This window comes from Malaclemys terrapin, chromosome 2, assembly GCF_027887155.1.
Source record: "Malaclemys terrapin pileata isolate rMalTer1 chromosome 2, rMalTer1.hap1, whole genome shotgun sequence".
Taxonomy (NCBI): Eukaryota; Metazoa; Chordata; order Testudines; family Emydidae; genus Malaclemys; species Malaclemys terrapin.
Window position 1 is genome coordinate 38,634,179 of NC_071506.1, and position 16,488 is coordinate 38,650,666.

General features: G+C 37.9%; 1 protein-coding gene across 5 annotated transcripts in view; it reads right to left on the reverse strand.

Annotated features, from left to right (window-relative positions):
- The window catches only part of VPS13B (vacuolar protein sorting 13 homolog B), a 960,935-nt gene that overhangs the window by 41,867 nt on the left and 902,580 nt on the right, over positions 1–16,488 (reverse strand). For 4 of the 5 annotated variants that reach the window (XM_054017509.1, XM_054017507.1, XM_054017510.1 and 1 more), the window contains exons 44-54: positions 14,878–15,033; positions 12,428–12,691; positions 11,870–11,953; positions 11,500–11,675; positions 10,647–10,817; positions 8,706–8,907; positions 7,283–7,471; positions 6,719–6,865; positions 5,490–5,773; positions 2,015–2,142; positions 532–731 (exon numbers count right to left, since the gene is read on the reverse strand). In XM_054017509.1, coding sequence (XP_053873484.1) covers positions 532–731; positions 2,015–2,142; positions 5,490–5,773; positions 6,719–6,865; positions 7,283–7,471; positions 8,706–8,907; positions 10,647–10,817; positions 11,500–11,675; positions 11,870–11,953; positions 12,428–12,691; positions 14,878–15,033 — 2,001 coding nt within the window. Of the gene's footprint in view, positions 1–531; positions 732–2,014; positions 2,143–4,727; positions 5,774–6,718; positions 6,866–7,282; positions 7,472–8,705; positions 8,908–10,646; positions 10,818–11,499; positions 11,676–11,869; positions 11,954–12,427; positions 12,692–14,877; positions 15,034–16,488 lie in introns of those variants that run through there. The other variant, XM_054017511.1, reaches the window with a different exon arrangement.

Below are 16,488 nucleotides of genomic sequence, written 5' to 3' on the forward strand. Positions count from 1 at the left end.
AACTGATGTACATCCACCTTTTACTAATTTCATATTGTCCATATTTCCCTAGTTGCTTATGAGAAGGTAAACAATAATCATAAAATCATAGAAATGTCAGACTGGAAGGGACCTTGATAGGCCATCTAATCCAGTCCCCTGAACTGAGGCAGGATCTAAAATGTCAACAAATACAGGCTTGGAGGGAGCTCCTAGGACTTAAACAGAAAACACAACTACCAGGGCCATGCACCAAAAAGGTAATTACATGTTTAGCATGTAGTTTGGTTCTGTGCAGATGCAGAATATAGTTCTACCATTGTAAATTTCAAAAGCAAAATGACTATACTCATTTGGGCAGTGTTCGGTGCAAAAACCCTAGAAGTATTGATCTTTGAAGGTCTAACATGATGGAAAAAAATACATTTCCCTGTGAATTTGCCTTTACATGTGGAGATGCCTACTTACTACTGTGTGCCTGGTTTAGGCCATTTATCCCACATTTTAAAGACATTTACCCTCTAAGTTGAGAAATATTTTTTAATGATTTACCTGTGTTCCTTGATTATTAATGTCCACAAAATCACTCCATTCATTTGGTAGTTCATCTGTTGATATCACTTTCAGAAGAATGCTGGGCAGCAGGTCCTTGGTTTTGCAATCTGGGTAGCTGGAGACTTGATGATAAAGCTCATGATGAATAGAACATTCAGCTGGAATCTTCTTGCAATAAACTTCAAACTTTGGTGTGTCTGAAATTTTACAAAATGTCTAGATTAGGCTCTTCAACTGTTTGTACTGACAGCAGAATCAAAACCCACATGTTTACACGTACAAGAGATTTTTCTACTACAAAAAAACCTCACCTTTGTCTTTTATGTTTGGTTTTTGTTTTAAAACATTTTTTTCCTGCAACTTATATTATTCAGTACAGTAATTTGTCATAGCTAGAGCGGATTGAAAATTATTCAACAAATATTTTTTTGTCAGAATTTGTCAATTGGTCAAAATCCAAATGTCCTGTGGGGACATGTCAATTTCAATGAATTCCATTGAAACCTGCCCAGTTTCCTGCCAGTTTACCCACCCGGCTCATCAGGTGGGCTACTGGGGAACCTGAGTTTCCATGCTCCTGGCTCCTCTGAAGCTGGAAGCCTTGGCTACCAGGCTTGCAGCTCTTTGGCAGCCCAGATGCCTGACTTCTTGACTGCTCACGCTCCCAAGACTTGTAGGCTCCTCAGCTCCTGGACAGCCCGCCAGGTGGACTGCTGCAAAGCTGTGACTCCCTGTAAAGCAGGGCAGAGAATGGTAATTCCATTTTGTCGAGAATTTCAAATTTTAGGTTCTCGTTCTGAATCGAAATGAACCAGTAGTTTGAAATCACTAAGGCTCAAATTTTTAAAGGCATTTAGGTGTTGCAGCACACAGCATTGCAACGCCTAACCGATTTAGGAGCCTATGGCTAGGTCTACACTACCCGCCTGAATCGGCAGGTAGAAATCGACCTCTCGGGGATCGATTTATCGCGTCCCGTCGGGACGCGACAATCGATCCCCGAATCGGCGCTCTTACTCCACCAGCGGAGGTGGGAGTAAGCGCCGCCGACAGAAAGCCGCAGAAGTTGATTTTGCCGCCGTCCTCACAGTGGGGTAAGTCGGCTGCGATATGTCGAATTCAGCTACACTATTCATGTAGCTGAATTTGCATATCTTAAATCGACTCCCCCCTGTAGTGTAGATGTACCCTCAGTCTCATTCCAATGGGAATTAGGCTCCCAAGCACCTGATTCAGTTTTGAAAATGAGACAGAAGCTCCTAAATCAGTTAGGCATTGCAATACTGAGTACCACAATGCTTAAATAGCTTTAAAAATCTGGACATCGATCCTCAGCAAAACGGAATTACCATTCTCCATCCAGTGATGGTCATAACTATAGCACCTACAGACGTAAAACGTACAGTAGAGATAAAGAGCATAATGGTTTTATTATGACAAGGCTTTGTTTTTGATTACTGTGCTGTAACAAATTCCATACCTTTGATGTTCTCCTTTATAAGCAATGAGACAGAACACCTGTTATGGATAATTATGCGAGGACTAGGGTCTTCCGTAAGAGTTAAGTATGTCACCCCAAGATGCTCTTGATAAGTCAATGCTATGGCTCTACAACAGAAAAACATTATACATATGATCATATAATTCTTTGGATGAACTTCAAATTTACTATTAACAACACCCCCTTTGTACGATTTTTCACTCTTAGGCCCAATTCTGCAGACACTTATGCACTAGTCCTGCAGGGATCAGTTCTGGGTCCAGTTCTGTTCAATATCTTCATCAATGATTTAGATAATGGCATAGAGACTACACTTATAAAGTTTTCGGACAATACCAAGCTGGGAGGGGTTGCAAGTGCTTTGGAGGATAGGATTATAATTCAAAATGATCTGGACAAATTGGAGAAATGGTCTGAAGTAAATAGGATGAAATTCAGTAAGGACAAAGGCAAAGTACTCCACTTAGGAGGGAACAATCAGTTGCATACATACAAAATGGAAAATGATTGCCTAGGAAGGAGTACTGCGGAAAGGGATATGGGGGTCATAGTGGACCACAAGCTAAATATGAGTCAACAGTATAACACTGTTGCAAAAAAAGCGAACATCATTCTGGGATGTATTAGCAAGAGTGTTGTAAGCAAGACACAAGAAATAATTATTCTACTCTATTCTACACTGATTAGGCCTCAACTGAAGTATTGTGTCCAGTTCTGGGTGCCACATTTCAGGAAAGATGTGAACAAATTGGAGAAAGTCCAGAGAAGAGCAACACAAATGATTAAAGGTCTAGAAAACATGACCTATGAGGGAAGATTGAAAAAATTGGGTTTGTTTAGTCTGGAGAAGAGAAGACTGAGAGGGGACATGATAACAGTTTTCAAGTACACCTCTACCTCAATATAACGCTGTCCTCGGGAGCCAAAAAATCTTACCTCGTTATAGGTGAAACCACATTATATCGAACTTGCTTTTATCCACTGGAGTGTGCAGCCCCGCCCCCCCGGAGCACTGCTTTACCGCGTTATATTCGAATTCGTGTTATATCGGGTCATGTTATATAGGGGTAGCGGTGTACATAAAAGGTTGTTACAAGGAGAAGGGAGAAGAATTGTTCTTCTTACCCTCTGAGGATAGGACAAGAAGCAATGGGCTTAAATTGCAGCAAGGGAGGTTTAGGTTGGACATTAGGAAAAACTTCCTAACTGTCAGGGTGGTTAAGCATTGTAATAAATTGCCTAGGGAGGTTGTGGAATCTCCATCATTGGAGATTTTGAAGAGCAGGTTAGACAAAAACGTGTCAGGAAAGGTCTAAATAATACTTAGTCCTGCCATGAGTGCAGGGGACTGGAATAGATGACCTCTCGAGGTCCCTTTCAGTCCTATGATTAAGCATGTGAGAAGTCCTACTGACAATACATTTTAAAAGAAAGACAAGAGAAAAATAGGACAACATTAGAGAATAAACTGACTTTAATGGGACTACTCCTGTGTTCAAAATTAGGTACCTGCATGCTTGCAGGGTCAGAGCCTTAAACTGCAGACTTATAGGAACTGAAAATAATGAGAATTTTGGGGCCAAATTTTGAAAATTGACTTCTGAAACAGCTCAGGAAAATTTGCACGTACATATAAATGCTATTTTAAAAAAATGTTTTTGTACATGTAAATATTATTTGAAAAATACAACAACACAATACTTTGCAGTAATGATCCATAACAATCTCAGTATTTTAAATTCTAGCATTTTGGATCACTACTGTTGCAATTTAAAAAAGAAAATCAATTAATTGTGGATTATCATTAGTGAATAAGAGGTACCATTTCCTGATTTGCACACACAACTGCTTACTTGAATGTGCAATTTTAATGGCCACTTCTGAAAATCTGCTTCTTTAAAGTGATTTTTATGAAATAACAGGTCTAAAATATGACTATGCCAGTTTTTGAAAGGGAGTGGTATGGATCCTTCATCCCCATCAGAACCTCACATTATTCATCCCCACTCTTAGGAACCCTATTTTTGCTAGATCATTCCACCTGAAGTCTGCATGTGTATCTCTGGAATCATCAAATATCACTTCTAAATTATCTAGAGGAATTGCTGTTGAGTAATTGAATGATATGAGGTATTCCCACCTTATTCCATATAGACTGAGTATGTTGCCTCCAAAACCCCTCCCACCTCTGCTGGCCAAGTGAAAGAAAGACTATATGACTCACTTGCAGTGATGTAGCATCACTGATTTTAGTGAATTTATTTCTCATTTACACCTGCATAAGTGAGAGCAGAATCAGACCTCAGGTCTGGAAATGAAAGTCAGGTCTCCTACATCGCAGGAGTATTATTTTTAACTTGCTGGAGGCATTTCTTGTTTTGAAAGGAGAATACATATTTGGATATAGCAAGCTTTAAAACTTAGAGATCTTTTCTCGCTACATTCTCAAAACAGTTTATCCCCAATGTTGTTTTTCCTGCTCTTCTCTCTTACTCTTCTTATTAAATGTTATTGTACATTTTTGCATAGCTTTCAAAGATACTTCCCAAATTGGTAGATTAAAAATTTAAATGGTTAAACAAATTAAAAATTACATGTTTAAAATATAGTGGATCACAAAATCTCTGGACAAAGAAAACATCTTCTCAAGTTCTCTTAGGATTTCTAGAAATATTTGGAGAGAGAAAAAGTACAGAAAATGTTTCCAATTCTACTTCATTATTTATTTTTCAGCATGTTTCTCAAAGGGCTACTACAAAGTTATATTAAAAATAACCAACATTTTTTCTTTCCTGTGCTACTAACAACTTAGATTAATAAAACTGAAATGATTTTTAAACCAATTATATTTTTCACCATTTACTCCATTTGCTTACTTTTTGCATTTCATTTAACCTGGACAATAAAATCCCTCTGAGTCAGTTTCATTTCCTGGCTCTAAATGCTGCAATATTTGGGTTTCATACACTGCACAGAATTGTATAAATCCAAACTAAAAATTGTTTTCATTGACTGAAGATAATCCTGAAAGTATTTCTATAATATTTGGTTTGGTCAACTCTTTTAAAAACAAAACCTATAGTTTGGAATTATATTACTTAACATTGTACTTCCAACTCTTAATTTGTATTATTTCATGCAAATTTTCAAAAATGTTGAAAAGACTTCTTTTCATTCTCTCTTATTCTGTATAGTATTATACATGTAAAAGGAGGAGCGATGTAAATAGTAAAATAGTACAAGTTGTACATGATCATAACATTCAACCATTTATTAAAAGTGTCTAAAACATCAAACAGTTACAGTTTTTTTAAATTAAAGTGAGATTTGACTTTACATATGGTGGACATATGTTGTTATTTTAACTTTTCTATTAATCTCTTATGCTTTGTTTCTAGATAATGCTTTATACTGACAGTCAAAGAAGAACGTCATTCACATTTATTCAGTTTACCTGGTACAAAATCCATTTTCATTACAAACTCCAATGGGTACTGACACACTCTGTCTAGGAAACTCTGGTCTAATCACAGCTGGCAGGCTCCAGCACCGTGAGCTGTCAGCACACACAACTGGATTGAAACTTAGCAATATGTGCTTTTGAAAAAGGGACACTTCTGAAGTTGACTGACTGATGTCTGACATCAGGTCCCAGCAAGGAACAGAGCTCAATTTTTCAGTAGGTGGCTCCCCAGCTGGGCAGATGCTGAATGCAGTACTGTCTGGTATGTGTAAATACTGGAAAGAAAAAGAAGATAATGCAAAAACATGTTGGGTCATAACAGTCCATTGATATTTAACTTTTACCGTGAACAGTTATAAGTTCCCAATTAGAAAACTGTAACTAAAAGTACAGCATCAATGGGGCTGCAGGATTCAACAGATATTCAGCCATATTCTGTCCTCATATTCTGTCCCATTACACCCAAGCTATCAAATTTAAGTCAATGAGTTAAATTCTGATCTGCCTGGCATGAGACAGCAGGGGGTGGGCATATAGTGCCCCTCCCCAGTGTTAAATTAATAAAGTTGCAGCCCGCCCCTTAAATACCTTCCATATGTCTGTTGTTCATTTACCTGCATGCCCTAATCAATAAATAAATGACTGATTAACAATATATTTGTGCCTGCATGCATTCTGCTTACTGTATGCTTATTTCCTAAACATACAGTGCTGTCACAGAAAACTTATATTAATGAATGAATATTTCACTCCTTGGAATACATAAACTTGGGGAATATCTACAGACCCATGGCTTATGATCAGGTATTGGAGTTGTCTAAAAAGAGTACCTCAAATATTTCATCCTGCAAAGAAGATGTACCTCTTCTACATGTGAACTTAGTACAAATTCTCAGAAGTACTTCAACAGCTATTATGGATTATACTGCCTATATTACAGCAATGGTCTTCATTCTCTGAACAGATGGAAAGCAGGCAGAACTAATCCTGCAATGTGTAGGGATCTGCTACTTTGCACAGATATCGATCACAGTTAATTACCGTAGCTGAATTTACCATAGCTTCCCTGTTTTTAATTAAAACAATATGAAATTACTTATCTTTATTAACTCTTAACTTTTTTCTGTTAAATTTTTGCAAGACAAATTTGAGACTTTAAATAAATATCAATGCCTGCCTATTGCAGAAGCCAAAGAAAAATAATATCCAAAATACTCTACCTCCTCTCCTGACTGAGGCCTTGAAACAGACAGCTGTGGTATACAATAGATATAGTATGATGTATTGTTGATTACTGTTGTCTTATCTTCAATCTGTAGAATTTGAATACCATGCTGAACCATAGAGGAAATGCAGAACTGACACAACTGCAGGATAATTTAAAAGAATATGTTAACAGACATAAAAACAACAAAGTTTTTGTAATACAGTAAGAAAACAATATTTTAGGCTGGAGACCCTGTCTTAATTCCTCTACATTATAACCTGATCTGCATCAAATTTCTAAGCAGAATTCCCGTTAGTTGCATCAGTCAATATTTTTAAAAGAAGACTGAGAATTCATCATTTTAATTTGCTTAAAGTGATGTTGTGCATTTTATAGATGATCTAAGCTTTAAATTACATTTGATCCATTATTTATTTTTGCATTATGCTTTTGAATCTATTAACATATTTTTGAGCAAAGTTTGTGCATTGTTATGTATTTGACAGCTTTCATCTGATGTTTGATTATTTTCTGTTTGAAATGATAAAGTTATAAATCGTCACAATGTCTTCCTCACCTTTTTATGACCTGGGAAGGCACCAAGTTTTATTTCAGCTTCAACAAACCCTTCTTCATCCAGTGTTACCACTTCCCCATTGTCTGCATCCTTCCATTTTGGAGATGTTATGTTATGAACTAGTTTGATTGCCACTGATTTGTGCACAGTGTTAGTGTTTGCCCAGTATATTCCAATTTGAAAAGCTTCCTGTAAATGGAAAATAACCATATTCAGAACTTTCTGCTAACTTTTACACTCATACTACAGTTAACAGTAATTGTCAAGTATGCATATACCTAAAACCAACTTCCTTTATTGCTTTTCTGCAGACCTGTATTTCCCCCCTTTAATTCTCTCTATACAGTATACATTTTATAAGGGACATGCTGATGCTACTGTATAAATATCTTAAAAATTACTGGTAAAATTTAGTGGCAAATACAAGGTGGTGTAGCTAATCAACCAAAGCAATATATCCAGAAAACAGTTATATGCCACAAAGTTGTATAACTTGCACTGATGAGGCACTGAGTAGACATGCAAATTAAGTTTAATTCTGCTTAAACTCAGATAACAGGTTGGGAGTTGTGATAAGAAAAGTGTATGGGTGGCCAAAAAGAAGGCACGTCAAAGGGAAAATCCAACTAAATCTATTTTGTGAACCAAATTCAAGTTGGAGGATGTATACTTGAGCAGTCCTCCCATCTCCCACATTTGAAATCCACCTTTATCACAACAGACATCATCAACGTTCTTGAAAGCACATACTACATACACAGCACAAGTCATGAAATAAATTACTCTCAAGACAAACATTCTTCCCAGGCCATCAGCTGTGCCACCTAAGCCAATGTATATACATAAGGACAAAGTAGCCTTTGCACCTGGCATTGTGCAATTAGGAAGGTAGCTGTGCAACTGGCTACTGGGACAGTGGGAAGATAGCAGTGAAATCTTCCATGGTGGTCAACACCCACCACTGGTTAGCTGGATGGCAGAGCCAGATTCTCCCAAGTATTGATAACACATAATTAGAATCAAGTAGGCACTACAGATAGCCAGAAGGAAACAGTGAAGAATGCAATCTGTCTGTGCATAGGTTAGGAGAGTAGCTCACCTAGCATGCAAGATCTGCTCTATACTCTCAAAGCAGATTTTTTCATGGGCATCTGTGAGCCATATTGTGCAGCAACCTTAACTTGTCAATCACTGTATTGCACCATGTCCTGCCAAACTGCCTTGGACTACATCTGTTTATTTTGTCCAATCAGCATGGCAGATTCCAGTTCATATTTATACCCGGACCATAACCATATTACTGGTACACATATGGACTAGAATGCAGCAAGAACATGTGGACCATTTGGATTGAAATATAGCCTTGAAATAAGGTTTGAATGTTTAGAAAACTTGTGTGTGTTAACTTGAACAGTATGGCTACCTGGAAATTTGGAGGTATAATTGTTTTCCCAGCAGGTATCTGCAGAACTATCTTCTCTCCTTCAAATAGCCAGAGATCCCATTTGGACTGATTGTTAAGCAGAGCCCAGGGCAGGAGTTCTATCAGCAGAGTTTTAACACATGGCTTCCACACTGACAGCTTCACCCGCATTGGGCTATCCCACTGAGTGAGCTGTTCATTACTGTTCCAAATAACATATCAAAAGAAAAAGAAAAGAAAATTATTAATTCAATGTTAAAATTGCATTTAATCATTCTAGCTACTCAGAAATTATTCTACAATACCTCATCATGACATATTCTGAAATGCATAGAGATACTGTCAGGAAAAAGCTGGCCTTAAGTGTAGGTTGTAAAAGCAGGAATTTATTAAAGGGACAATCAATTTGAAATCTGATCAATTAAAAAAAAAACATTAAAAGTAGTATCCCGACTACACCTGCTCTGACTACTTCCTGCCAATTTTAGTGGTTGTAAAAATCACATTTGCATAAACAACAGTCTCTGCTGGTCACAGTAGAGGTGCTGGAACCACAAAAAATGGTTGAGACTCCTCAATTCTGAGGGCAAGCAAGGCTGATATGGCCCCTATAATGTAGTTTTGAGCAGTCTCTGAGCTGATCTAAATTCTTTAAACTCTGTTGTCAGTTTAAAAAATCAGTACAGATGTCATATATGGTATTCAAACATAGGTAAAGATATGTTTGAATATCACCTATGACTTAAACTGGATATAGTCCTTACAACTTGTTTTCACAAATCTGGCTAACCATACACAAAAAAAGGAAACTGATTCTCACTAACTTTCTCTAGTAAATAAAGTACTGTAAAGACAGCTGCTTCTATGTTTTTTAGTTACTTCCAAATGAGTAGCTTAATAGTAAAGATTCGAAGCTGGACAAAACTCTAGCTAGTTATAACAGAAGCCAGAACAGATTAACAATGAGTTTTTAGGGTAACTGCATTACCACTGAAAAACCCTACTTATCTATTCTCAAGAACTCTCAGCAGGATTTTAGGCTTTAACAAGCCATAAGCAACAATTTTTATATGACTAAGATTAGTTCTTAGTGAACTGAGGGCCCTTGTTATGAAGTGATGTATTCAATCAGGTCCTGATCCTATAAGCAACATGAACAGTTATTAACTTTAAGCATGTGATTAGTCCTATGGATTTCAAAGAGACTACTTAAGTCCTTAAAGTTAAGCATGTAAGTTTTTGCAGGATCAGGGCCTGAGCCATGTATCAGCTGTGGTTATTGTGTAGGACAAGTCGCATAACTACATTTCAGTGTCCTGACTGTTAGACTATTTACATGTTTTTGTTGTTGTACTACCAATCCCTCAGTACCAGGTGAAGAGTAGTTATTCTAGGCTCATAATAACTGAAAGAAAATTTTCTCTTGGCTTGCACAACCACAGGAAGAAGGAAATTAAATAAAGGAAATCAGTAAAATGATCCACTGGCTAAATACCACTTGCATTTGAGGAAAGCTAGACTAATGAACAAATTGCCTTTCTGGTCATAAATCCACATGTGTCAGTTGTGCTGTTTGCTCACTGGTTGCTTAGCTCAAAAAACCCAAAGCTACTTTTGCTAACTACTCTAATCTATGTACTTTTTAATGGTGTATAGCACACCTAGACAGGCTCACTTGGAAAAGATATTTTGGTGAAAAATTGATAAAAAAAAATGTATCATTAGGTTATTTGCAATGATTTCTGAAGCTCCTAACTACAGAAAATATTTATAAAGTTATCAGCCGGTTACACAAGCATGAACAAAATTAAAGGCTTTTAGATCCTTTATTACAATTGAAATATGTAGGGTCTTTTAACATATTGCCTTTTTGCATATGTATTTCTTTAATTTCATGACAATGCAACCTCAGTGGGCAACACTTAGCAAAGCCTATATTACCTCTCTGAATCCTTTCTATTATATGGCCACACTGGCTGGGGAGAGCTATTAATCCCATAGAACTCAGAGAGTATCTGATTCACAGTGCCACCTGTATGGGATTTAGTAGCTATCTGTTTAATAAGTGCTGTTGAGATAGGAACTGCACACTCTGATGGATCGTCCTCCTCCCTGTCAAATGAAAGCAGAAACAGAAATTAATTACAGCACTAGGTTGTCCAAACTATGGCTAACATTTTCTTTAGTGCAGCATTATGAGCGCACTCTGAAACCTGAATGATCTCATAGGCAACCAGGATTAAATTAACCAGACATATAACAGAAAATGGACTCCCAAAAACTTGGTAGAATATGGCATCACAGGAGATGGTAGGAACTTTTTTTTCCAAAATGCCAAAACTGGCGCACTTAATTTGTATGCTGAACATAAATAGATATGGGTGCAGTAAGAGGAACTGCACAGTTTACAATATTCCATCGTATCATTTTCAGCAGCCCATGCAGTTATCTATTCTATACATGCAATGAAAGGGAATATTCTTGGAAGTAGTGCACTGAAAGTGAAATGACAAATGATGACTCCTTTTTTACTGTAGTATCAGAGGGGTAGCTGTGTTAGTCTGAATCTGTAAAAAGCAACGGAGGGTCCTGTGGCACCTTTGAGACTAACAGAAGTATCAGGAGCATAAGCTTTCGTGGGTAAGAACCTCACTTCTTCAGATGCAAGTGAAGAAGTGAGGTTCTTACCCACGAAAGCTTATGCTCCCAATACTTCTGTTAGTTTCAAAGGTGCCACAGGACCCTCTGTTGCTTTTTTATTGTAGGCATTTTTAGGAAAATGCACAAGTTATACCTGGCTTGAAAAGTCAAGTGATGGGTAAGATCAGGCTCTATATTTTGCAATGATTTCTCCTGCCCTTTTCCTGGAATCATTTGTGTTTCACTCAACCCCAGACTTCTTTTCTCCAAATGTATGATAATTGGATCTGGAAGATGACTCCTCATGATAAAAAGAGGGCTGAAAACAATCTAAAAAGAAAAACAAAAGCAAAACAGAAAAAACAAACAAAAAACAACACGCTAACTTAATGTTAATTCTATTCCAGCTGCTGAAACAAGCTGTTAATAAATCTTTGCTCTGGGTCATTCTGACCTTAATTTATTTCAGAACACGAAAAGGCCACAGAGCTATACAGAATTCAGAGAATGGTGAATGCACTCACTAGTCGTTGTTGTACTTGAGTGTTGGGTTCTAATGTCAAAACTGTGCACCACACATAAGTAATTGAACTGTTTGAAGATGGCACCTGCACACAGAGAGATGAATAGACAGCATTAAGATAGATTATTTTTAGCTTATAAAGCTGAACATTTGATCACTATCAGTTAGAACTCTGAGTTACTGTAAGTCAGAAAGTAGAGAAGAGAACACTTCACCACTTTGAGTAACATTGCTCGCTCTCTTTTTTTAAATTTACATAGGAACCTAAATATGTGACATATTTAAGGTATGCAATACCATATATTTTTACTGTAATGGAGTCTAATAGGACTACTATAATTAAGGATGCAATCAGAAGTTCCTCTATCAGCTATCTGCTACTGATGAGAGGAGGGAAGGTAGTTTGGACCAGAAGAAAGTGCCATTCCGATGAATGTACATTGATATTCAGCCTGTGAGGTTTCCACCAGCTCCTCTAAACTGAAATTTGCAAAGGAGCCTGGGAGTTTTAGGTGGAAATTTTTAAATGCTATACTCAAACATCTATTTATCTTCATACCTGAATGACTGTGCTATATTCTGTGTGTTTGGAACTGAGACATACATCTCTTGACCAGTCTTCATCTCCTTTAGCTTTCACACTCAACTCCGTCAGCTCATCATTTTCTAGAACATAGGAAGGCAGCTTTTGTGTGGCTGCAAGGCAGTCAAAATGTTCTTTAACAACTGCCTGCCCATCTTGACCAATGTAGTGCTGAACCACTTTTAATTCGATGCTGTCAGCCAGATAACTACAGACCATCTGTCTTCCACAGATTATGATCTAAAACATAAAAATAGACAACCACTGCATTACCAATTTCTGAAAAGAAAACTCAAAGGGTGTCACTGTGGAATTAAATTTAAGAGACAAGATTCTTCAAATACCTTAGAACTGTATTGTTCTTAAATTGCTCTTGAGTAATTTTACAAGAACAATCTACAGTGAAAAAAAATCAAGCAATGTTTTGTTTCTGAGAGTTGCTGAAAATGATGGAGAGTGAGCTCTTTAGATATTCCAACAGTGCGTTGATTTTATAAGAATATTTTTCTTTATGACTGGCCAAATGCATTGATAATTCAGAGAACCATAATTATTAAGATACCCCAAACTATGTTAAAATAACATATGGATTTGATGTAAATGGATATTATGCAAAAAATTCAGGTAAGGTCCTACATGGTGTTAGTGTCCTCAACTCCTACTGAGCACTTTGTAGGATTGCACTCTGTGGCTGTAGTTATGTCTTTGCCCTTCCCTGATGTTCCTCTATATTGCAGTTCTCTTAGCATATGGTGTCATCGCTATGGATATTTTGAGTTGTAGCCACAATGGCTTTTGAAGGGTTCCACTGAAACCCCAAATCCTGGTCACTATCTAGGGTTCACTTGCTCAAAGGAGCATGTCTCTGCAGTATGTTTACAGCTTTCAAACTTACCCTGAAATTAAACTCCCATTTAAACATTAAAATAAAAAACAAAGCTTCAACCAGCTCTGAGGCCCTCCACACTATGTGTATTAAATATGTCTACCTAAAAATTGGCCAAACAGGTTGAGAGTTACTACTGTCCAAATCAGATGAATCACTATTGAGTAACACAAGGTGCTCTCCTATGTCTATGGACTGAATGTGTTATGTCCACCATATGCCCTGGCTTCTGCCAATTGAGGCAGAATCATTACAATATTATTACAGATATATTAACATGTTATAGGAAAACATCTGCACAGTAGCCCATTGTGTGGCTATGCCAGAAGGAGAACAGGAGTCAGTGGATGTGGTTTAATCAGGCTGCAACTTTATTCCTAAATGCTCTGGAGTACCCAGCAGATAAAATTGTAGAGTGCAGGTAATTCCATAATCATTTATATATTCCCGGGTGGGGGGGGGGGGGCTGCTGTCAGCTTTCCCCCTTTACCCATCCTGGTCCCCAGCCAGCCTGCTGGAATCTAGCTGCATCCCCCTTGAATGAGAGTTAAAGGGGCCATAAAGGAGAAGGGGTTGTTTCCCTGCTGTACAAGTCACAGGAGCGCTGAATCCTTCCTCTTTCCATTCCTTTTAAGAACATGTCCTCTGTATTCCTTACCAATCCATTTGATCTGATCACCGAATCCCTTCCCCACAGAGTACCTGCACTGGACTTCCATGCTACGCTTACTTAAAGAGTTGTGCCATCATAGCTTAACTCCATTTTATTTTTTGCCCCAACTAAGCTTTAGGTGAGGAAGGCAAAAAAAAAAAAACAACCCACCTCACCTTGGCCAATTTGGTGGTCAGGGAAAAAATTCATTCCCAGCCCACCGAGAAAGGAGTGAATAGTGTAATGCCCACAGCAGATCATGACTAAATCTAGTATTTTAACTACTTTTGTGGGTGAGAGGGTAGGTGCTGCTCTGCCTGGTCCAGGACGGGGGAAATGGGTCAGTATCCCCAGGCTGACCTGGTATGAAGCTGCCATAGCAAGTAACTCTTTGGCTCTCTGGCCCTTAAAGGGACAACACACCTTTTGAAATTTTAATTCGGTCATTTCTTTTCCCCCCTCTTTTTCAATAACCTAAGGGCCTGAGGCACACTACTGAATAAAAACATAAATAACATAACACATTCCTACTTTTCAAGAGTACAAAAATGTGCCAGAAACTGTATAACTTTGCACTGTTAGAAATTATAACCCAGGCAAAAGGATGTTTTACAAAATGTGTAAAAAATGTGCTGAGAACTAAGATTTTGTGTGCCAAGATTCATACCAGAGTGAATTCTTACAGCAGAGTCATATTAACTCCTGAAATAATCTCTATAATGTAAGTCCTGCTAGTCTCATTAAATATTATGGCATTAGTGAGCAACACTGCAATTACAGGGAAATATTATAATTTTAAAATGGATTATTCATTATTTATGTAAAAAGCATAATCTAATTTACTCAGATTAAAAATGATTCCCCTATATTGTACATAAGGGCACTTACTTGTTTTTGCACTCCACTGAGCTGTTGAATCTTGATGATAAGTGATGCTGTCCTGCCTTTGTACTGAATGGTTCTGATAAAGGTCCCTGCATTGTCCACACTGAATGGCTCAGACCAGCGCCAGTTTCCCCAACCTTCAATGCAGATGTGTAACAGCTGGAGAGGAAACAATAATTCTTTCAATGCAGAACGGCAAAAAAAAAGGCTTGCACTAGAATATGAGTTCCAATGTTGGGAAATGTTTCTATCCGTAAAACTTAAAAATGTCAAGCAGATATTTTCATTGAAATCTGTGTAACACCCATTTTTCAGAATTGCTGACTACACAAAGAATAATGTAGCACTCTGAATGATTATATTACAATATTTCCAAAATAAATTTCCATACTGTATACTGCAAGTAATTTATGCTCTTGAATGGTAAAGATCTAGCACAACACTTGTTAAGAAGAGGCCCTGCACACTATAGGGCAGGGCAAAGAAAATGAGAGTTCCTTTACTGCTCTGGAATGCCACTCTCTTTACGGTTAGCAGGTACTTCAGATACAGGCCATTTTTAAAAAATCTTTAAGCTGTCATTCATGAATACAAACCCCTTACCCCCACCCAAAACAATCATTTGAGGAGTGGGGGCAGCTCACTTGTTCTCATAAGTATATCAAATGTATCAGTATTTAAATATGTTGCTTAGAAATGGGGAACATCTCATTTGAATCAAAGTGGTGACAAGGGGCTTTTGCAGGCATAATGATACCATTATAATTATATAGTTATACCAGTATCAGTCCCCGTGTAGTCACTCTTATTCTGGAATAGGAATGCCTTTTTCTGGTTAGCTTAAACCGTTTCTAAGGCAGTGTAGGGCTTGTCTACCTGGTGCATCACTATGCACTATAGGGGTGTAAATTCTAGTGCACACAAGCATGTTGTTTACTAACTCTCTACGTGGATCTTGCTGAAACACACTCAATGTTCCCTAGAGCACATTGACATAGTATTATTTGAAGCAGTATTACATGAACGTACACTAAGGAACTTTTAGTGTGCACAAGAAGGTCCACACAGAGAGTTAGTACAAGACATGCTTGTGTATACTAGAATTTATACCTCAGCTGGTGCGCACTAATGCACTCTATAGACAAGCCCTCAGTCTTTCATCATTCAAAAAGTCTTTCAACACAGTATGTACCTATCCCTAGTCCATGGAGATTCTGTGAGCCAAAGTCCTCAGCTAATGAAAATTGATACAGTTCTTTTAAAGTCAATAAAATTACATCAATTTACTCCAGCTGAGGAGCTGGCCATTTAGCTTTTACATAGATGATTCATGGTTATGCAAAGTTAATAAAGGACAGTTACCTGTTCTGTAACTGGCGTTCTTCGAGATGTGTTGCTCAGGTGTATTCCACTATAGGTGTGCATGCTCGCCACGTGCACCGGTGCCGGAAGTTTTTCCCTTAGCAGTATCCATAGTGGGAGAGCACCGCTGTGACCCCTGGAGTGGCGCCGACATATCGAGCCATAAAGGGGGCTGCGTGCTCCCCCCACCCTCAGTTCCTTCTTGCTAGACAACTCCGACAGAGGGGAAGGAGGGCGGGACGTGGAATACAC